Source organism: Crassostrea angulata, chromosome 3 (genome assembly GCF_025612915.1).
Source record: "Crassostrea angulata isolate pt1a10 chromosome 3, ASM2561291v2, whole genome shotgun sequence".
NCBI classification, from domain to species: domain Eukaryota; kingdom Metazoa; phylum Mollusca; class Bivalvia; order Ostreida; family Ostreidae; genus Magallana; species Magallana angulata.
The window spans coordinates 7,297,610-7,320,350 of record NC_069113.1 but is presented as its reverse complement, the minus strand read 5'-3'; the positions used below and the strand labels follow the sequence as shown (position 1 = coordinate 7,320,350).

General features: G+C 34.0%; 2 protein-coding genes, 1 long non-coding RNA gene and 1 pseudogene across 3 annotated transcripts in view; 2 read left to right on the top strand and 2 right to left on the bottom strand.

Annotated features, from left to right (window-relative positions):
- The window catches only part of LOC128176504 (polypeptide N-acetylgalactosaminyltransferase 1-like), a 28,027-nt gene extending 25,182 nt beyond the window's left edge, over positions 1–2,845 (top strand). Inside the window, exons 12-14 of the mRNA XM_052842899.1 lie at positions 776–908; positions 1,120–1,303; positions 2,513–2,845. Of these exons, the coding sequence (XP_052698859.1) occupies positions 776–908; positions 1,120–1,303; positions 2,513–2,684 (489 nt within the window). The 3' untranslated portion in view covers positions 2,685–2,845. The remainder of the gene's footprint in view (positions 1–775; positions 909–1,119; positions 1,304–2,512) is intronic.
- Positions 2,846–6,233: 3,388 nt separating this feature from the next.
- Positions 6,234–10,535, top strand: LOC128179018 (heme-binding protein 2-like). The gene is made up of 5 exons (XM_052846481.1): positions 6,234–6,273; positions 6,718–6,860; positions 7,568–7,700; positions 9,403–9,586; positions 10,243–10,535. The coding sequence occupies exons 2-5, from the start codon at positions 6,744–6,746 to the stop codon at positions 10,412–10,414; spliced, it is 606 nt and encodes a 201-aa protein (XP_052702441.1). The 5' UTR covers positions 6,234–6,273; positions 6,718–6,743; the 3' UTR covers positions 10,415–10,535.
- A 1,766-nt stretch (positions 10,536–12,301) lies between these two features.
- LOC128176336 (uncharacterized) lies at positions 12,302–14,529 on the bottom strand. The gene is made up of 3 exons (XR_008242779.1): positions 12,882–14,529; positions 12,702–12,791; positions 12,302–12,562 (listed from the first exon to the last, which is right to left on the bottom strand). It is a non-coding gene; the product is annotated as an uncharacterized LOC128176336 (long non-coding RNA).
- A 2,011-nt stretch (positions 14,530–16,540) lies between these two features.
- Positions 16,541–18,232, bottom strand: LOC128176334 (uncharacterized; annotated as a pseudogene).
- Between the last annotated feature and the right edge of the window lie 4,509 nt (positions 18,233–22,741).

The window sequence follows — 22,741 nt, the reverse complement described above, 5'->3', positions numbered from 1 at the left end:
TTTTGCTTATATCCGTTTTATGAGTGTTGATTTGTGTCTATGTTTTCAATTGCATTTTTGTCAGTAGGTCCAAATTCTATGCACAAAATTTTTAATATCTTCTTCTTCATAAATGACAAAATTAAAAATTAACATGTGATACTGTAGAAAAAACTTACAAATAGTGACAATGGCAAAGTTAGTATACGAAGTTAACTGCAAGCACACTTTATCATACTATGGTCAAAGGAACATATAGTAACCAGTTTATTTCATAAATCAAACTGTTTACATGAATGGATAATAAAAAAAAAAACCTTTTAAAAATACATTATCTGCCTCTTTCTAATGTATATAGACAGAGTTTAACGAATGACAAAAATGGTGCCATCTTCTCTTTTATACAGATCATCAAACAGACAGCAACCATGCTCGGACTGGTAGTGATTGCCTTATGTCTTCTTGCCTCTGCAGCCTCGACCAAGCCATCATTCTGTCATGACTTGGACTGTCCGAATTATACCGTGCTTCGGTCATTTGGCGTAAGTTTCATTATCAAAAGAGACATGTTTCACATTATTTATCATATTAATTGTATCTGTTTCGCAGAAAAAAAATTTCATTGGTCTTGCAACAAGTTTAATTTTAAATTTACCTGCTAAAACCCGTTATTTTGTGATAACGTTCAAAGTTGAAACGTTGCAACATGAGATAAAAAATTATATATCTGTATTCTAATAATTGATTAAATAACCGAGAATAATTACAGGTAATGAAAAAAAATCATCTTTTTTAGGGATATGAGTTGAGACGGTATGAGATGTCCCAATGGGTTACAACAAGAGATCTGATGACCAGTTACGATTCCCATAAAAACTCACAAATGTTCTTCAAATTGTTCCATTACATCTCTGGCAACAACACAGCTGGTGAGAATTTTTAAAGTTTTATAGAAACTATTGAGTTTCAACAGCATCTTAAATCGGCATTTTTTTTCTAAAAAGAATTTATAAAAACAGATATGATAAAAACCAAGCATCAAAAAGGGCACAACAGTAGAATTATAAAAAAAATTGTATACCTATTGCATATATGTACGTATTTCTAGAAAAAATTACAATGTATTTATGTTTTATGAAGGAATGAAGATACCAATGACAGCCCCTGTGGTGGATATCTATACCCCCGGGGTAGGAGAGAATAACCAACAGACTGTGATGGAGATGCATTTCATGATCCCCCACAACATGCAGCCCTACCCCCCGGCCCCCACCGACCCCACCGTGTACATCTCCATGCTCCCTGCCCTGGACGTCTACGTCAAGTAAGTCTAATATAAAAAAAAAGTAAAACTTTGTTTCGCGTTCATTTGAGAAAATAATGCATTTAATCGCTTCAATGTACGCATAAAATCGCGAAAAAAAAACCATGTTTATTTGCTAAAATTACGCGTTGCATCGCGAAAAATATTTTTTTTTAACGACGAAAATGAGCCGAAAATGGGCTTTTGTCAAAATAAACTTAATGTTGTAATCAAACTACTGAAGTACTGTCGGAAGTTGATTTTATTTTATTGATTATTATCAATCTTAAAATCAACGATATGTAATTTTGCCTGGCAAGTAGTTACTAATCTGTATTTGAATTACGCACATTTTTATAATATGAATTCTCAAAATTTCGAGAAAACCACATATGAATCATGTTGTGTAATATTTAAAGATAGAATTTTGAAATTCCATCAAACTGTGTATTAGTAATCGAAATGTGTCTAAAAATTGTACGCGTCTGGATCCAAGCAATACTGAACTCTAGTTTCGTTCAACCAGACGCTCGGCTGTCTCCGTTAATCTCCGACTACCAAGAGAGACTCTGCTTGTCGGAAATTTACGGAGACAGCCGAGCGTCTGGTTGAACGAGACTATATTGAACTCTGGCGTAGGAATACATACAACTATAAAAAAAACAATTAAATTGTTCGTACTATATGAAATCTGACTATTTTCAAGGTATTTATAAATATGTTTCATTTGAAAACAATGGTACAGCATACAGTACACCGAATTTATCCATTAATTTCAAGATTTACGTCTTGTCAGCGGTGATGATTTGTGCATAGAAAAGTTGATTAAAAACAACTCCAAAAAATTGTTTGACAATTGCCACATTGCGTGAGTTTAACGTAGCGTTGAATCGCGTGAAATCAGACGTCATAGCTGACATTTTAAAAACTTCTTTTATGCATGCATTATTTATCAATTCAATTTGGTTAGATATGTAAATTTGAAAAAAAGATAGTTTGGAATATGTCCCTTTTTCAAAGACTTTAAGTTACGATAAATACAAACAGTTCGTTAATACTTGTGAAATTTGAAAGGTAAAAAAAAGCAATTCGTTAAGTATCAGCCAAACGTTTTTGATACGTCATTGACGTCCCCGCCTTTTAAGAGGGTTTGTATTTCCTGGGTTAACTCCCAAATCAAAGTTATCCCGATCGTCTTCGAAGTGTAAATAGATGTACTTTTCATTTTAGATCGTTTGGCGGGTTCTCGGATCACATGACGAATCTGGTGAAGATAACAGAACTGAAAAATGAAATCAACAACAGCAGTCTGTATTACGGAGACCATTTCTACACGGCCGGATATGACGGCCCCTACTCAGTGAATAGGCATAACGAGGTCTGGCTCGCTGCCAAACACTAGCTAACTGTGATGCATACATTATTCATAATGCATATTTCATTATGTATATATTTTCATGTCTTGTTCATATTTTTACACTGATCAAATTTTTTTATATTAAATGATTGAAATACTCATCAAATGATTTGTACTAATGATATAAATAAAAAGTAATAACTATTTCCAAGTTTTTTGAATTTTAGATTTAATGAAAGTAAAACAGCTATATGCATTTTCGTAAACACTAATATATTATTTTCAATGTCTAATCCAATTGATTTGATTGGTCTTCTTAATATAATATGTTGAGTAATTAAAAACAGAAATTAAAGGTGATTATATTTTAAAAAAAAAACCAAAAAAACAATCAAACTATACAATAATGATGTGTTTCTCATTGCTCAAAGACTATTTTATAACAAAATTATTGTTTCGTTATACATTTTTTTTTTGTATTATCAATCCCAAGACACACTTGTAAAATACTTAACTTTTAAGAAAAAAAAAAAATAACTACCTTTCATTTAAGTGGGTCCATTTGCTTTCTGTGAAGTTGATAGAGCTATGGATAGCCCAATGAAAGGACCGTAATTGTAAAAAAAAAAATCAACAATGAAAGCAAACTATGTTAAATGCCTCGCCCAGATTTTGTATTTTCAAACAAGCACCCAATAATTTTAAAAGTATTATTTTAGCAAGGAAGATACACTTACAATGCATGGTGGGAAACAACGGATAGAGTTGTTTTAATCAATATTCAATCATCTCGTGCTTTCTCAACCTGATGCATTAACCATAGTAATATATTAAGAAGATTATTTACATCAAGATAATGAAATCTAGCTAAAACTATTATCTACATTTATTGTACATGTATGAATTAAACCAATCAGTTCGGTACATTCACACACAAAAAACCCTAACCTCTTCAAAGGGTATGGTATGATTCAGGTGTTGTATAATCTGAATTAAAATAAATTTATAAAAATGGAAAAGTAACACGAACTGCAAATTTTAAAATATTTTTAAAAGATTAAAAGCCTTAATAAAATACAAGTACAATATGTGCACCAATCTTTAATTCTTCACTCAGAAGTCTAATACCTTGATTTGACGTCTTTCATTGAGTCACTAATGTTGTCAACCTGTTCAAACGTAAAAACAAAGTGTTAGATAACAACAATTAAATAAACAGCATACTCAAACTGATTTTGTAGTAATTAAGGAATAATGAATCATTCTGTGAGTATTATGAGGTGATAATTTTGGTCGGGGCGTGATCAAATCTATCATAAAGTCCTTAGGGCTTAATTGGATTTGATCACGCCCCGATCGAATTAATCACCTCATAATACTTAAAGAATGATTCCTTATTCTCACACATTTACACGAACTTGAATTTTTTGGATTTTACGATCATTTCGTTCAGTTTAAGTATTGCACTAAATTTTCTCTTAATTAGAAACGACGCGAATCTCGTGCAGTAACTCATGAGTTAAAATGTAATGAAAGAGTCACATGGTTTTTAAAAGTCGTCGCCGTAAAAGTACTTTTTCGTTGGGCTATTTTATTTATACATCTAAAAATATACCGGGTATACTTAAGGAATAAGGAATCATTCTTTAAGTATTATGAGGTGATAATTTCGGTCGGGGCGTGATCAAATCCAATTAAGCCCGAAGGGCTTTATGGTAGATTTGATCACGCCCCGAGCGAAATTATGGTCTCATAATATTCAAAGAAATATTCCTTTATACTTATATTTATATAATTTAAGCCATAGTACAATTAAATATCTAAATATAAATAAGCAAACCCCGCTGGCTCCTCAATTTGGCGTCATTTGAAGTTATGGGTTATATAGTACAAAATCGATACGTAGTGTTATCACAGGCAAAGACACTGGAAAATGTAAGTATTTCAATATCAATTGTGAATTAAAGGTGGATGTGCAGCCATCTTGTTCATTTGAGAATAAAAATTTAAACATATCTTAAACTGGCTTATTTCTGCCAAAAACTGTTGTCAAAAGAAGAAAAAGCAATAAATATGAGGTATATGAGTTAATATAAACATGTTGTTTTGTATGCAATTTACACATACAAGAGCAGAACAATGCATTTTTTAATTACTATGACCTGCGCAGCTACAAACTTAAATTTAAGATTTAATAATCTGAAAAAATATGAAAGGAAGACATTATTGTCCACTGTACAACCATTTGTTTAGGAAAAGGTTTTAACTTGGTTATCTAAGTTGTATTTTTGTCTCAAAAGAAGGTACCCTATTCTTAAAATTGGTCTAAAAAACCATCAATTCGCACGAGATATTTTCGCCTGTGTCTATGAGAGCACCTTGAAGTTATATTTTCATTTAAAAATTTACATGTATATATTCATGTGTATTTTTAAGACAATCTTTTTTATAATACAATTTTACTTCTAAAGGAAATTTAATAAAATTTAGGCTTATAGAACTGAAAAAGGGCATTGGAACTGTTGTAGAGATGTCTGTCACATTCAACACTGCTTAAACCTTCAAAATAGTCTGCAGTTGCAAAGTTCTATAGCTGTTCCAAGTGATTAAAAATGCAATGTCTTGTTCCTGTATGCGTAATTTGTATACAAAACAACATGTAGAACCCCATTGTTATTTCTTCTTTATAATTTTACAACAGGTTTTGGCAGAAACAAGTCAGTTCAAGGAATGTTTACTTTTTTATTCTCAATTGTACAAGATGGTCCCCCGTAAACAACGTTACATAGTAAAATCACATTGGGTATACATAATGTATTGTACCCCAATGCAGATATGATGCATGCCTCCACTTTTGTTTTATCCAAAAAGTTTTGAACATGACTTTTTTTTTCTTTAAGAGGGTTTAAGAGCTGTAATAGCAAAGTCTCGTACACTAGTTGTGAGAAGAGTTAAGTTCTCTTTTTCTTTTCTTTTTTTTTAACCTATACCTCCAGTTCTTAATCATTACAAGTAAAAAGACTTCAAGTTGCAAAAGCCAGGCTTATTTTCTAAGTTTAAGACGAAAAGATCCGAAAAGCAGGAAAAAAGAAGGGGAAGGAGTAGTCAGTTAGTATTGCAGACAGCAGCTGAGATGTCAGCATGCTTGCTATATGGTGGAGAGGAACAGTGCAGAGCTGATCCTGAGGACATTAAGGATATAGGAGTCGGAAAAGACCGACAACGGGTGGTCCTGACTGGCGTCGTCTGTGGATTTAGCAATCCCTTTACTGTACTTTACATAATGATCTTTCTGTCCTGTTATATTTTCCCCTGAAAGTGCTTGCTGAAATTCAAATGCAAGAAAGACGGGAAAACAGACTGGCTTTGAATTTTTTTAAAATTTACATTTGGTATTTTGAATTGCATAAAAAATGGGTCACATCTGCTACTCAAGTACAATCTACTGCTAGCATACTGATGCATCATTCTACAACTTACGCAATCTCAGCATAGGTCAAAGCCTTTTTATAAGACCGTCCCCACGTGTATAGATCGATGGTGGTGGTTATCAAACAACCATGCCCCGCCTATATAAATACAGAGGAATCACTGCGTACTTCCAAAGACGGAAAACTTCACCTCGACCGGTAAGGTAAGGCGATCAAGTAGAAATACTTTGAAATAAACGAAAATAGATGTATAGAAATTAAAATTATATAAATAAAGTTTGGACTAAAAGCCAAACATTGGGGTTTTATGTTGTTATATATGTATTAAATTCAAACATTGTAGAGGAATTAATAAAATTAATAAAATATGTGCTGATAATGAAGATTCTATCGGTGGTTACAGATAGTCAAGAGAAATTAAAGTTAGTTCATAAAGTGCATTTAGCATTTGATACGTGACAAGAATAAACATGAAACTAAAACAGTCGTTAAACTTCATCTTTATAAAATTATCACTGCATATATACTAACACTATCGTTAAATTTATATTGCATATAAAACACTAGATATACCGGTAGATATGCATCTCTCCTGATATATTCAACCAGTGTTTGACAAATGATTGAACGGTGTCATCTTTTTACAGAAAAGCCTTTCAGAAAACTAAGAACCATGCTTGGACTAGCAGTGTTCGCATCCCTTTGTTATTTGGCCTCTGCAGCCCTGAACAAGCCATCGTTTTGTCGGGACTTGGACTGTCCAAAATATACCGTGCTCCAGTCATTTCCGGTCTGTATTGATTTTGTTGTCCGAATGACCAAAACAAGACTATCTTTATTACATTATTTTTCTCATTCTCGGTTTTGTTTCGCAGGAAAAATTTCCCCCCGTCATGATAAGTGATAACATTGTTTTGTCTTAGCTACAAGTTTATATTCGACTCTTTTTAACTTTTTAACGTAGCTTGCGCATTATCGACAACGGATAAGCGGGTTTTTTTTTTCAACTCATGGCCGACGAAATAATATAAAAACCGAAGAACTATACCCGTACTGGAAAGCACGCGAAAATAATTTTTCAAATTCGATTTGATTGTATGGCTCTGATATTGATTATAGGTAATGTCAAACTCTAATGAGTCTACTTACAGCAAAGAGTAGGTTAGTATGTTCGCAAAAAATTGGCTTAAAACTCTGGAGTGTATATTATACAATTAAGGAATACCATTGAGTGAGTCAGGAAAATTCCGGGTCCCGGAGAGCAAACCTATTTCCCAAGGGGAACAGGGAGGGGAACTGGACTTCCTCAATGATATACTTTAACTGTTTTATTATACCGATTCAAACAATAAAAAAAGAAACAACAAATCCATCATAAAGACCTTCGCGCTTTGTCGCATTTGATCTATCAAACGGAGCAGAATCCATCGCTAGCGTGGCCGCCGCCTTACATAGAATAATTAATGCTGTTGATTAAAGAACTATCATCATTTTTAGGGGTTTGAGCTGAGACGGTATGAGATGTCCCAGTGGGTTGCAACAAAAGATCTGGTGACGAGATACGATGCTCTGAAGAACTCAAATATGTTTTATAAATTGTTCCACTACATTTCTGGAAAGAACACACTCGGTGAGAATACCTTTTAAGGTTAAAAATTTACAGCTTTTTCCTGAAAGCCACATTTTAGACACCAACTACTTAAAGGACATGGTTACGATTTTGGTCAAGTTATTTTTTCCTATTTTAACGTTAACAAAGCTTCTGTAAGGCATTTTGAATAGGCAACCGAAATTTGAATGTCGTTCATTGAGTTATTAAGCTTTTGTTTACAAATTGAATGTTGAAGTGAAAATTCCAGTTTCAACCTCAAAATGATTGTGTTAAACGTTAAAAACTGTATATTTGTACTTTAAATAGATAAGATGAAATATACAAATCAGCTTGAAAAAGATTTTTACTGGTATATTGAATCAATATAGGGCGCGCGTTTTGTTAAATTAACGTGACAAAGAATTGTGAGCTCTGTATTTTGCTTATAACTCTACGACTGACACTCAAATTCCATGTGATCATTAAAAATGCATTCCTAAAGCATTGTAAACAGTAAAAACAGAAAAATAAAATTTAACCAAAATCGTGACCATGCCATTTAAGTGGCACTGCATTATTTTTTCCAACAGTTATGTGTGCAACTGATAATTATATACGAGGTTCGTTCGATGTGTTAAATGTATTGAACTGTATCTCAAAATCATGCAACTAAAATATTGAAATGAACATTACACCCCTTCAAAGTTTTCTCCTCAGTTTAAAATACATTATTTCAATCTCTGAATCCATTTCTGAAATGGATTACTGTACGCTGGTTAAGGTAGACCTCTGTGTCACTGACTGATGGCTGAGCTAAGGAATTGTCGAGACATATAGCGACGACCAGATTAAAAAAAACACTTTATAAGTTAAGGAAATAGTCGCATGAGGCTAGATGTGTAGAGTTTAGTGGGTGTGGCAAGACGGTAACCATCTCAGACTTCAAAAATTGCTTCACAAGTTTAGAAGAATGTAATGGAGCATTATCATTAAGTAGACGAACATGCCTAAATCCTTACACAGGAGGTCTTTTATCATAGTTTTTCTTCAGCATTTTTTAGTATAACATTTCTGTATTACCGACTTGTAATTCTTTTAAAAGCCCTTCGGCACCGGAATTTGTACGGCTAAACCATCACATGAGAAGAATAGGCAGTAAAGAACCTTTTTGTGTTTATATGGTTCTTTTGGCAACTTAATGTCTTCTACCGTGTTTAGTTAGCCATAATTTGTTTTAAATTTTTCCTTCGTTTGAAATAGTGAACCCATGTTCCGTCACCAGTAACAATATTTGCAAATTGTCTTTGATTTAATTTAAGGAACATTTTAGCAATTGCTTAACTGTTTGTATTCGTAACCCTTTTGGTCATCTCTCATTATAAATATATGCGGTATCCATCTCTCTAAAAAAAATCGTCCTATCTAAATACGCTAAAAATGAAATGCAACCGCGATAGCGATATGCCAACAATTTGGCAATATCACGAATCGCGTCTCTACCATTAATTTCAAAGATACCTTATTAGACGCTAATTCATTTAAAAAAAACTGCATTACCAAATGACGATTGGTTCTGTTGAAATGACAAAATGTTTAAACTGTTTGAAAGATATCGAATAGAACTGTTGAAGAGTATCATTATCAACGAAATCAGGCAAAGCATTATCGTGCTGTGCTACAATACACATTATATATTGAACTGCCCTCGTATGTGCAACTTTCTTTTTAATGTTTTATGAAGGAATGAAGATGCCGATGACAGCCCCTGTGCTGAGGACCGTTATCCCCGGGGTGGGAAGGAATAACCAACAGACTATGATGGAGATGCATTTCATGATCCCCCACAACATGCAGCCATTCCCCCCGGCCCCCACCGACCCCACCGTGTACATCACTACGCTCCCTCCCCTGGACGTCTACGTCAAGTAGGTCTATTATATGAAGAGAACATATATATGGTACAGGGCGGTACATTGGCTTCGCTGTTAACAAATGTAAACTCTGCTGGAGCGGGCGTGTGTGAACGAATTTTGCAGAAGAGTTCATCATAATTCATCATGTCGTCTTAAAGATTGTGTATTGTGTAATCGGAACTCTTGTATTTCCTTCATGCACGATCAGTTTAATTTGGTTAAGATGGGTACACGTTCAGATGATGGTCATATGATCTCAATGCATTCACACATAATAATAAACACATGTATGGACTATATTAATGTGAACTTTGTGTCCATTTTATGAAGACTTTACGAACAGTTCGTTAATGCTTCGGACTTCACATGATTTATTTGAAAATGTGACCAATTAAGTTCATATCCCAGTGAACTTTTTAACTTGCTGTTTATTTGTTAAATGTCAATAATATATGTTAATACATTGGCAAGTTATTCCAATCTTCTGCATGGGAATTGAATGTGTAAATATCGAGCATCATATTCCGTTACGTTTCATTTAAGATCATAAGCATGGTGGCTGGTAGATAATTCCAAGTATAAGTCAAATACGTTCAAATTGTTCCTCGGAGTAGGAATTGAAAGAGGAAATCTTAAAGCTTTAAATATGTACTTAAATTTCATTTCAGATCGTTTGGTGGGTTCACTAATCACAGAATGAACCTGATGAAAGTGGAAGAACTGAAGAATCAAATTAACAACAGAAATCTCTTCCATGGAGACCATTTTTACACGGCCGGATATGACGGTCCCAGATCTATGAATAGACATAACGAGGTCTGGCTCGTTGCCAAAAACTAATAATGTGCACAAGACATATTTTCATGATATTTTCATGTCTTATACATATTATTGGACTGATCTAATAATAAAGTTATCAAAATAATATGTGCTCCCTACTGATGATGTAAATAAAAAGTTTTGAGGATCTCCGAGTTTTACTTATGTATCTATATCTATTGAAAGTTTTAAATATTTTTTATGAATACCAGCATGTTATTTCCCAATGCAATTTCATGAATTTTATAGGTAATCTTTTTATCACTGGCCTCAAGTATGTTTTATAATATTGACTCAAGTTACTAATTTAGAAACGGATATTAATGGTGATTATATTTTAAAACATTCAAATACTCTTTAATGCCGTTTTGCTACGCTACAACAAATGTGACCCATTCATTTGATCAATCAAATATGTAGACAAACATGTACTTCACAGAAAAGAATATACACCTTTTATGTCCATATGCCTCTGGGTCCCTACTTGAGTGACGTCTTTTTGTATTTAAAAATGCATCTCTTCCTTTTCACAGTTTTTGAAAAATAAAATACTTATTACAGGGCTTCCTTTCAAAACATGCAAACATATTCACTTTAAAATGTTGGAAGAAAATTTAATGGATTACATTTTCTAAAGGTCATTGAAGTAGACTGAGCGAAATGAGGGTATACATGTTCAAAAAGTTGTAGAAGGAAAATGATCAAGTTTACCCCTACAGTGTTTTAGCTTTCAAAGTGCAACAGGTATAAATCTAATATTTTAGAGAAAAAAATTAAGGAAGTTAACAACTAAATAACAAAATTTTAAGATATTTAATTTTTTTTAATAAATTTGATTTTCTAATTTTGAATACTTTTCACACAAACTGTCTTTTTTCCGTTAATTAAAATAACCATTGTGATCTGTTTTTCACATAATACTGATTAAGAATATATGTTCCAAACTTGCTTTAGTTGAAAAATGTATATTTGAAATTGCAAAAAATGGAAATTGGCTGGAAACTTATGAAAAATGGGGTATACATATTGACATTTTGGTTTTAAAAGTACTTGAAACACAACTTTTTGGATTTTTTCATTACAATAGGTTTCAAGAGAAAAACACGTAACCAAAAAACTTGCTTAGGGACCCATCTATAAGTGAAAGCCAAAGACCTTCTGTTTATGTTTGACTGGAACATATTGTAATGTCATCTGTTTCTGGTTTAGTTTCTTTTCCCGCCTCATGTCTCACCAAATACAGTAACTTCCAATCTTATGGTTGCATAAGGTTCAACTCTCATTGGGTTCTTCAACCTCATTTTGTTACCCAAAGAATAATTCAGTTTCTCTGAGTAGTAAAATTACAATGTTTGGGCACTGTTGTGTCAAAGCAAGTTTATTTCATAATAAATGCTTTACACAGATACAGTTTTTCAAATAAGCAATCATTATATGTATTCATATCATTACATGTTTTTAATCAAACAAACAAAATGCACTCTATGCATGGTGAAAAAACCTTAACAACATGCTTAGGTTTAGGTTTTTGTGACCAAAAAAAAGCTGTTTGGTTACACTGTAGTTTTAACTTATCTGGTACTGTGTCAACCTTTATGTATTTCTTAATGAAACCATTCTATACCTATTTAATGTACATATGTCATTAAACATACTCTTAATAATGCTCTAGTGTACAACAAATCTAACTTTACTATTAATATAACAAATGTATCTTAATAACAAGCCGAATAGAATAAGAGAATATTGTGCCATATACTGCTATAGGACCAAGCAATTCAATGCACTTACACATAAAGCAAAACTCCAACAGTGAAAACATTGTCTAACCTGCATGTTAACTAATCTAAAATCAAATAGAATAAGTAACATCAAATGTAGATTTTAAAAGGATAGGTCAAAACACTTTTACCTGGTGTAATTCTCAGTTTGAACAAGTTTAAGTTTCTTTAAAAGAAATAGGTAGAGGTGTTTTATTATCTGAGCATTTCAGGGGGAAATATGTGTCAAAAAGCTTCACACCTGCTCCAGTTCTACTAACACACCATTACAATCCTTGGGGTGGAGGAATACCACAGGTTTGCCATTAGCCCAAATCTTTGATTCTTCGTTCAGAAGTCTTATTCTTTTAGATTTGATGTCTTTCATTGCTTCATTAATGTTGTCTACCTGTTCAAACACATAAAAAATGTATAAAAACAATAATAAAGTACAATGCAAATTCAAATTGTATTATGCTCTTAGTAATGTCATATCAATCATGAAATTAAACAACTTTAAGTAGAAAAATTGCTTTTAAGATATGTACCTCAATGCAGATATGATGCATGCCTCCACTTTTATTTTTATCCAAAAAGTTTTGAATAGGACTTCTGTCTCCAAGAGGATTTTAAAAGAGCTGTAACAACAAAAATTGGTACATTAATGTGAGAAGATTTGCATTGCTATGTTTGCTATTCTTGCATGCACTTCTCTTCACTTTTCTTACCTCTATTTTTGTTTCCCCAAGCTCAACAAATACTGTGTAAACCCCATGATCTGGTTGGGGCTGAAAATAATATTGGAAATAATTTAGAACAACTTTAAAAAAATATATACATCCAAGATAAAGATGACTTGTGTTCAGAGATTTGCCAAAGACTAAGCGCCACATTATAATCAAAGCTCAAGTCACAGCTGTTACTCAAGTACAATGCACTGCAAGCATACTAATGCATCATTCTACAACTTACGCAATCTCAGCATAGGTCAAATCCTTTTTATAAGACCGTCCCCACGTGTATAGATCGATGGTGGTGGTTATCAAACAACCATATTCCCCGCCTATATACATACGGAGGAATCACTGCGTACCTCCAAAGACGATATACCTATCCCAAGTGTATACGTTCCTGCTCTAGTTCTTCTCAAGTATTAGGAAATGTAGTCATTTATCATGAACTGAGAACAAGAACATATACAAGGGTGGGGTGGGTGGGGTAAAATCATGGATAAGCTGAACCAGCAATGCCATCTACTGTGCTCATCCTCAATATTCAGTATCATTAGTACAGCTCTGAGAAAGATGACGTCATCACTTTCGCGGTGACGTATTACACTTCCCTAGACAATCACCATTGTAACATAAGTGCCTTCACTCCTCACAATACTCATAATCATAAAATTAATCTAAACAATATATGTTGAGTAACAAACAGTCTGTTCAACATACTCCTGAACTTAAAGATCAAAAACACAAGTTATTTAAATGGGATAAAACTATTGCTTAAAATACATTATATGTATTATTTTCAAATTTTAGATTTGACATTCTTTCAACTTATCACTGTTATAAGTTATACAGTAAATCTACAAAATTTTATTCAACAACAAATTAACCGTCACTGCTATTTACAAAACAAACAGTTCTACAAAATCCTAATATGATGTAGATGATAAATTCGAAAACAAAGGATCTTTCTTATTCCCTAAATTGTATTGATATTCTTAAGGCCTTATCGTTAATGAAAAGCTTTTTGCAAAATATTAAAATCCTCATATTGTTGGAACATATCTTCCACAAAATCACATTGACCTGCACTGTCTGCTAATCTACCTGCGATATAATCAGATTCCACTAAAGCTGGCAATCTACTATAATATTCTGCTGTTCCCTCTCCATACCATCCCACATGGTTCATCATTTGTCCTACATTGGTAACCGAACCAGATAAAGCCAGATTCACTTTGCCTGCTTAGGAACTACATGTGCTGCCGCTTGTTCCTCTTGAATAAGTTTCACATACTGTTTGATGCAATGTGCCACTGCAGGGTAACCTGTATCACTCTTCTCATCCCAGAATTTACCACGACCACTTTCGTAAAAGACCGATACTGTCCCAGCTGCTAATCGTCTTGGGCATTCACAACTTCCTTATTCTTTAGTACCCAAAAATGTACAATTTATTTTATGAACTGGTGTTTTACCAAAACCATCCTTCCATACCAGAAAATGCTTTAGATCATCAGGGGTACAATTAGATATTGTGCAATCTTTCCTCAATAGTTTAAGAAAGAAATTCAGAGAGTTTTTCAAAGTATCTTTTCTCTTAGATAAAGATGATGAAGATTTGTCATTCAATTCCTTAATCCTCTTGTCAATCTTATCCAGATCCAAGCTTTCTCCCTACGAAATGAAAAACATATAGCTTAGAAAAACTAAAGCTTGAATGCAACTTGTGGCCATCTCAGACCCTTATTATCAGTAATGAAACCTTTTCTAGAAGGAACCCTTATTACTGCCTTATCTCCCCGGGCCCCTAACTCTAAACTCTGGATTACATGCTTTTGAACAAGAGGCCACCAAACAGGTACAATCTTGATTAATGGCAGGACACAGGTGCACAGACCAACTTTCTGTTCCTTTAAAAATAAGAGTATCGGATGTATAAGGGCAAAAGGGGGATAAACATATGCATTAACCACCACTGACAAATCCTGAGCAAACAAATTTACACCAGATGAATATGGGGTAGGATATGGGGTAAAATGTGGTAGTGCTGTACCTCCTAAAGATTTCATCACATTAGAATCAATAGCCATGAGGAGGTCCAAATTGCCTTTCAACACACTGCCATGAACCAATATTCAAACATGCATCACTGTAACTAAGACTACGTGAAGGTGGATCTGCCTCATTCAAATCTGAGGATACATATTGCATGTGCAGATCACAATTACAAGAAGTCACCAACTGAAATATCTGTTTTGTTATGTTGTTCAAAGATCTATCCCGTCCTCCTTGATTGTTCCAAACACTCAGAACAGCAACATTATCTACCATTGACTTCAAGACCTGAAGGACTGCCTCAGCTTCCTTCAAATGAATAGGTCTACTGTCGTTTGTCTCCAAAAAATCTCCAAGTTCAACCTTTTCCCCCTGAAAACAAACTACTGCCCCATACTTGTAGCCAGAAGCATCTGTTGAAATATTTACTTGCTTATGACTCTCTGACCTCCACTTTGCGTAACCCTTCCACGAGTCCAAGAAACGCCAGTATTTGGACTCTTCCCGCAATTCATCACCTATGACAATACGTGATATTGTGTAACCTAAACGGGTTAAAATTTGAAGTTGAGCATATATCACCCTAAAACAATGTTCTTTTGCTTCCAAGTCAGTAGTGCCCTCTGATGGGTTAGCTATCATCAAACGGTCATCAATATACTGAGTTGTTATAACATTCAATTTTCTAAGATAAGATGTAATTGTCATTCCAACAGTTTGATAAACATATGGTGAGGCCTTCCTTCCAAAAGCCAAAACTGTGTAAACCATGATATCTGAATTCTCTGACAAAGCAATGTGTTCATAGCCTGACTTTTCATCACATGTTGCCATCCATGCCTCTGAATTTATCAACATATGAACATCATTTAAAGTTTCAAGACGAAACGGAGAATCTTTTATCCACAAATTTAAGTACCTTCCATCCAAACATAACCGTGGTTGAGATGGCTCTACTAACAAAGGCATCACAACCCTAGGCATGTCACATTCACCAATCTTTCCCAGAACTCTTATGGCTCCTATCCTTATTTTCTCATATAAAATCTGGTCTACAAACTCCTTGTGATCCCTACAACTAATACTATTTTCTAAGAAAATGCTTGAAGGTTCATCACTGTCATAAGAAAGACCTTTAAAGTTTCCTTTGAAATGTGAAAAGAATTCCTTAACATCTACACCTTGTGTAAGCCACCTACTTATTCTAAACTGAACATCTTCATCTACTACTCCCTTTTTCAAGACTTCATTCCAATGATTCATATTATGATGTATCTGACCTGACTTACATAATTTTGGGTCACGCAAAGGTCAATTTTTAATGTCAAAATCAACCCCTTGAAGGACAAACTCAGCTGTAGGATGTTTGGTTACAAATGAGGGAGTCCCACCTCCCAATGTCACCCATGATGAATTCTGTCTTAGTTCTACACGAGTTGGATCAAAAACAAGTCATCTCTCACATTCTATATTTATTTCCCTGTAAAAATATAAAGTTATGGTTAAACTATCAAGAGTCCAACATGGGAGACATATGGGTGATAGAACTCCCTCACTTGTAACCTACGTGAATAAATCCACTAAGACTTAGTTGTCTTCAGGTTACAAGGTCAGACATTCCATATTTTTTTTAACTACCTCGTCCATGTCAAAGTACAAATAAACACAAAATGATGAAATACTGTGTTTATAAATCTCAAAATCATACAAAATGTTGAGAATAAAATCTTCACAATGATTTAAAAGAAATGTGGGAAATTCACAACCAAATAATTCCTAACATTGCAATGTTGAAGGCACTAAACTTTAGAGACCCCTATAGTCTATCTGACTAATAACCCATACTTTCCACTGGAAATTCTCTACTTTCTCTTTGCTTGTTTCATAAGTTCACAATCTCTTACATAGTGGCTTGATGATTCACAAAATAAGCATGTACCCCTGCCAATACTCTGTTTCCTATAAGGCCTCCCTTGACCCTGGGGTCTGACTGACCTATACATGTATCCCCCTCCATATTGAGGTGCATATGAATAAGGCTGAGGAAATCCCATTGGATACATGGGCATTGGTGGGTACAAATTTGCTAAAACTGATTCCTGTTTTGGTGGCTGAATATCCTATTTACAGGAAGTATTATCCTTCTTAACTTCAGAAGTCCCACTCTCTTTTAAACATTTATTTATGGCCTTAGTCAATGTACCTGCACCTTTCCCCCCAAGAACCGTTAAACATAAATTTTCCATGTTAATCTTGCCCTGCATCCTACTACATTGTCTACACAAATCTTCATACACATCCATGTCCTCATGGTTCACTTTTCTAGCTTACCTAGATAATTCATCTAAACTTAATAAAATCAGTGCTTCACTGGGCTGGGACTGGGCACAGAGAACTTTAATCTTGCCCTTCACCTGCTGAATCTGTGTACCATCCTTGTCTTTGACTTCAGTTATTGAATCTTGTAGCTTCCTACGTTTTCCACCATTTGAATCCTAAAATGCATTATAAATCATTTGATAATGATTAACATCATAATAAGTAGTTATACTGTACCTGGTCGAAGTGAATATTGTTAAACCATTTATTCAAAATAATTAATCCCTATCAATGCAAAATAATAGGTTAGAAATCAATATATTAACATAATTTAACAATACATAATTAATTACTAATAATTACATATCACTAATAATTAATCACTCTTTGATGAAAAAACTAAGAGTACCTGGTCTTTGTCTGTTGCCTTCTTTGAATTAGAAGTAGGCCCTTGCTCTAGATCTGCAGTCGTTGCTGACAAGTGACCTAATTCTGGTTCCTGCAAATACTGTCCTTCTGGTTGTCCTTTTTCATTAGCATGTAATATGCAGACATGGAGTAGTAACTTTGCAAAATCCTCATCATTTGGGTCCTTCCCTATTATTTTAAATTAATTTAATTCAATAAAATGGCATCACTTGTTCTTAAATTAAGAGCTATTACACTGTAATATCATAAATATCATTCCTTCATTCATGACAGAAATTTTGTTATATTGTAAATAATAATACCTGCCAGTTCCAGTTACTCAATCCCGTTTTCTCCAGTTAAATCCTCAACAGCCTTCAATACATCCTCATACATATTTTTGGTACGCCTTGCAGAAGAAGTCCTTTAGCTAACTGTTTAATGCCATGCGCATCTTGAATATTCCTCAACTTTCTGATAACTGGTAATAATTGTTTTCCTTTCAGGGAATGTTTTCTTTTGAACGAGGCCGGGTCTGATTTGTTCTGCCCTAGATTTTTGAATGAAATTTTTTACATGAATTTCTACTGATATAATTATTATTTTAAGATTAAAAAATAAGACATTTACCACACCGTTTGTTTAGGGGGTCATCTCAAAGTTTGTTTATTGTTAACATAGGGCCCTATGGGTTTTGCTTGAAATGTACCATTTTCTCACAATTTTTACTTTTTTTTTTTTAAACTTCTGCCCTAGGGATTTCTTTTTCTGTTCTACATATTAAGGTTATCGCTAAAAGGCATCAAATGGTCAAATAAAAAAAACCATTTACCTCCTGGTTTGATCCAAGGGTCTTATCAAAGTTGTTTTTTGTTTGCTCAATTTCCCAGATTTGTCAGAAAATGGCTATTTTTTATTTGACAAAGGCGGAAATGCTGATATTTATAGTATTATTAAAACATTTAGACATATTTAAGTAATAAATAAATATATAACATCACATATTAAGGGTCATTAATATAAAATACATGGTTACTGTCTTGAAATATATGAATTAAGCTGTACTTAGGCGGGTTAAGAAAACGTGACAGAGGGCTAGGCTTGCTGAACCTTATTCACGTTTTCGACCCGAGCCCAAATATAGCTTATACTTCGAGCCATTTATGTTTATTCCACAATATAACATTAATTTTACGCATCAAACGTGATATTTTCAACAAATTTCGCTGAATATTTGCAGTTGAAACTACCACGCCATGGCGTCAACCAAGCAAAAAGATGACGCCACAATACAAATGAAACGCTGCGCGAAAGTGTGCGTACTCGTTCTGTATTCGGCCTCGTTAAAACAGTAGGTAACACCATCTACAACATAAAACCGGAAGTTAAACTAAAAAGCTAATATACAAATAGATCCGTACATATCAACAAATTCCGGCCACAAAATTGAAAAATCAAAAAGATTTCATTAATTAACATCACACGTATGCTTGTTATTATTTAATACTCTTAACACTATATTTTTTTTTCAAATTATCCTATTTCTCGTCGCATGCGTTTTATCTGCGATTTTCGACCTTCATAAAATCCATGTTAAATCAGTGCAATCATCCATCGACAGTCTCAATAAAATTATACCATTTAATCACATCACCAATATTAATCTAACAAGACCCTCATTGGTGGTAAACAATCTATTACCACCTTGTTGATTATGTATATCTGGCCCTCATGGTACCTCCAGTACCAGCCATGCCATGCGGTCGTCCTCATTGACGCCGCATCATTTTAAAATTTCACTCCAAAACCAATCCTCAGCAATTGATATTTCACTGTAGACCCACTGTAGTGGCCATATATAAACCCTCATCGGCAACAGACAGCTCTACTGTAATATATCATACAATTATTTAATGCTTGAGCAGTCAATAGACCAGAATATTTCTCCCGAGGTGCAGGGAACAGCTCAGTATGATCTATTGCCCGAGGCCACTCAGTATGATCTATTGCCCGAGGCTAATGGCCGAGGGCAATAGATCATACTGAGCTGTTCCCTGCACCAAGGGAAAAAAATCTGGTCTATTGACTGTTCAAGCATTAAATAATTGTTTTATTACCCAATTCCTTTTTTAGTTTTCTGGGTTTACAATTTGTATATTGCAGATGGGTTTCGTGCCATTATGCAATATACTCAGATTTTTTTTTCATCTTGTACATGCACCAAACTTGTTGCATGCATTACAACATCTCAATTTATTATTAGCGAGCGCAGCTCGCCGGCGCGCAGCGCCGGAGCGAAGCGAGCTCTACCGGCAAGGCGTGTGTGAATAGAAAATTCGGACTATAGTTGCACATTCATTCAACGGATTTTTTTGGCGTCAGTAAATCGGACCAGTAATGCATTGTTTTAATCGTCCCAGTAGTTCTCTGTAATCATGGCAAATTTTATCACTTCACACTCTCACGAGAATCAGCAAGACAATATAAAAACAACAAGTTGCTGTCCTTTAAAAAAGGACTACAATACGTGGACCATTTGAATGTGTTTCCAACGAAAACGTGAAAGCCTTAAGATTTAACCGCTAAATTTATACGTTGTATTACGTATTATAAAGCCCTGACTTTTTATCTCAGAATTTAAAGGGTTCTTACATCTAAAATAATTATGATCTATCTATGAATGAAGTTTGCATGTATAGTATCAGGCATTCGGTGAATTCTACTATTTGCGCACACATTACGATTCGCACTACTTTGTTAGCTATGCAGTGACAGCTTTGTGTAAATTAAAAATTTCATATTTTGATGCATTTTTCTTGAGATTTAAACTTGTATACAGTGACAATTTTTCAATCATACTTAATGGCTTAAAAAATTTAATTGGGAAGAACTCTAGCCTCGCCTATTATAAAAGTAAAGTGAAGTTACATGTGTATTCGGAAAACAACAAAACATTGCAAATTATGCTATTTAATGCATGTTGTAGTTTTGGCATAACATTAACTTATTTATACTGATAGTTAATATCACATGCCAATCATTTCTTTAAAAGGAATACTTTGTTTCTGTACTGTTACAGACAACTTTACAATTACAGCGCCTTTGAACTTATGTGTATATGGCACGGAATCCCGATCCCGATTCAGATAAACGTGTGCTAGCCTGGTTCCCTGATCTACCCATTACGCACGGGAACCAGGCTAGCTCATGCGCAGGCTGCATTTTCCCCATAGCATCCGGTTTAACCTCGCTTATATATTTTCTGCGTGGACCTCAGGTTCCACGCAATAACGATGTATACGACATACAGTAAGTACTACCTCTAAAGTTCATCTCAGTACACTCTCAATCAAAAATAATCGAGTGACGTCACAAAGGTTTACACATTGATCCGATAGATTTTTTCGGCGTCTGTAAATTTTGACCCACAATTCATAGCACCAATGGTTTCCAACCTCACGTTCCCGCGAGAATCAAAGTAAAACTCTCAATATAATATGTTTTACGGTGCTACCGTTCTGGCGAGCGCAGCAAGAATTACACATACCTTGCATCATTGTCTACCTAGTGTTATTTAGTATCAACGAACGTCAAAGAATTTTTGAGAGAGTATTGCTCTACAATAGTTTGTATGCCAAAGGTACTAATTTTAATGGTTAAGAGGTTATGATACATACAGCGCAACCCCCTACCCCGGTCTTTGTTTGTAGGTGTGTAATTTCCCACTTTTAAATTTAATGGTCTGGCTATATGCAATATCTACATAATTTTTAACTGTTTTTTTTTTTTTTTACATTTTATTCCTTTTTATTTAGTTCAAAATGTCCTTTTGTTTATTTCCTTCCTACTCATATTCTTACCTGCCTACTGTACATGCATGCACAATTAGCTTAAATATGGATTACAACATCATGCTTTTTTAAGTAAATTAAAAAAGTATACTTCGCGTACTTTTATTTCTCAGGGGAGTTTTTTAAGGAGTCAGGCGCCACTTAACCAACGTCAGCTTTGACGTCACAATAACCAATGATAAGGGTACTCTATATTGTAAATCTGCTGAAATGACCAAAATCCTCTCAAAATCTTGTAAAGGCTAAGCTAAAGAACAGCTGAAGAATAGGGACATTTCTTCAGATACAGGAAACAGTTGTAAATTGCACTCATTTGGATGAATGCTCACATTTTTTTTATTCACTATAATTACGGTGATTTCCTGGAACGTACACGTAGCATCGCTTTTTTAAAAAAGGGAGTGTGTGGGTGGATGGCAGCCTCATCCAAAAAATCTTTGCAAGCAAAAAGAAAAAAATCATGAAAATTGTTATCCTTCAGCTCTATAGCAGTTCAGTGGTTTCTTTATTTTCACTTCCATTTATTACATGCGGGGGAGGGGGGGGGGGGGGCGGGGGGCACCATGTTCTTTTAATATGATAAGCAAATATTTTTAAGCGTAAATTAAAAAAAAAATTAAACATTAATTTTTTTTTAAAAAGTGGAGAGGGCAAATCCATGATAAGATGATTTCTATGTGTAAATTGAAAAAAAAATGAAATATTATTTTTTCAACATGGGAGGGGGGGGCGCTCTATGATGAGTCAAGTTTTATATGTAGGTTTAAGAAAAAATGTCTACTGCAAAAAAGGGGGATGAACTGATGTTACAATCACTTTAAGGGAGGAGATACAGTGCAATGAATATTTATATATTAAAATCTTTATTATTCAACAACATTGTATCTAAGATTAAACTACTGTTCTACTTATAAATAAATAAATTATATCAAATCTTATAAACTATGAATAATGAAAATTTACTGAAAAATAGGTATGTTTAATTTTTTTGCATTCGAATTTTACGTTGTTAATTTTATTTTTATTGATTTATTATAATTCATTGTTTGATCACATGCTGTGCTCGCCCCAACGGTCGCACCGTAAAACATATAGTTTACACAAAGAAGGAGGAGTCTTCAACCCATTAGATTTCAAATAGTCTTTTACCTTATATGAGGCTTTAAAACTGTTGATTATTTGATATTCCATTTTGATAACATTGAATAAGGTTTCACAAGTACT

Excerpts from the sequence above, each read along its gene's own strand:
- LOC128179018 (XM_052846481.1), top strand. The coding sequence starts at position 6,744 with ATGCTTGGACTAGCAGTGTTCGCATCCCTTTGTTATTTGGCCTCTGCA. Across the intron at positions 6,861-7,567 it reads CCGTGCTCCAGTCATTTCCG|GGGTTTGAGCTGAGACGGTA; the intron begins GTCTGTATTGAT and ends CATCATTTTTAG. Across the intron at positions 9,587-10,242 it reads CCCCTGGACGTCTACGTCAA|ATCGTTTGGTGGGTTCACTA; the intron begins GTAGGTCTATTA and ends ATTTCATTTCAG.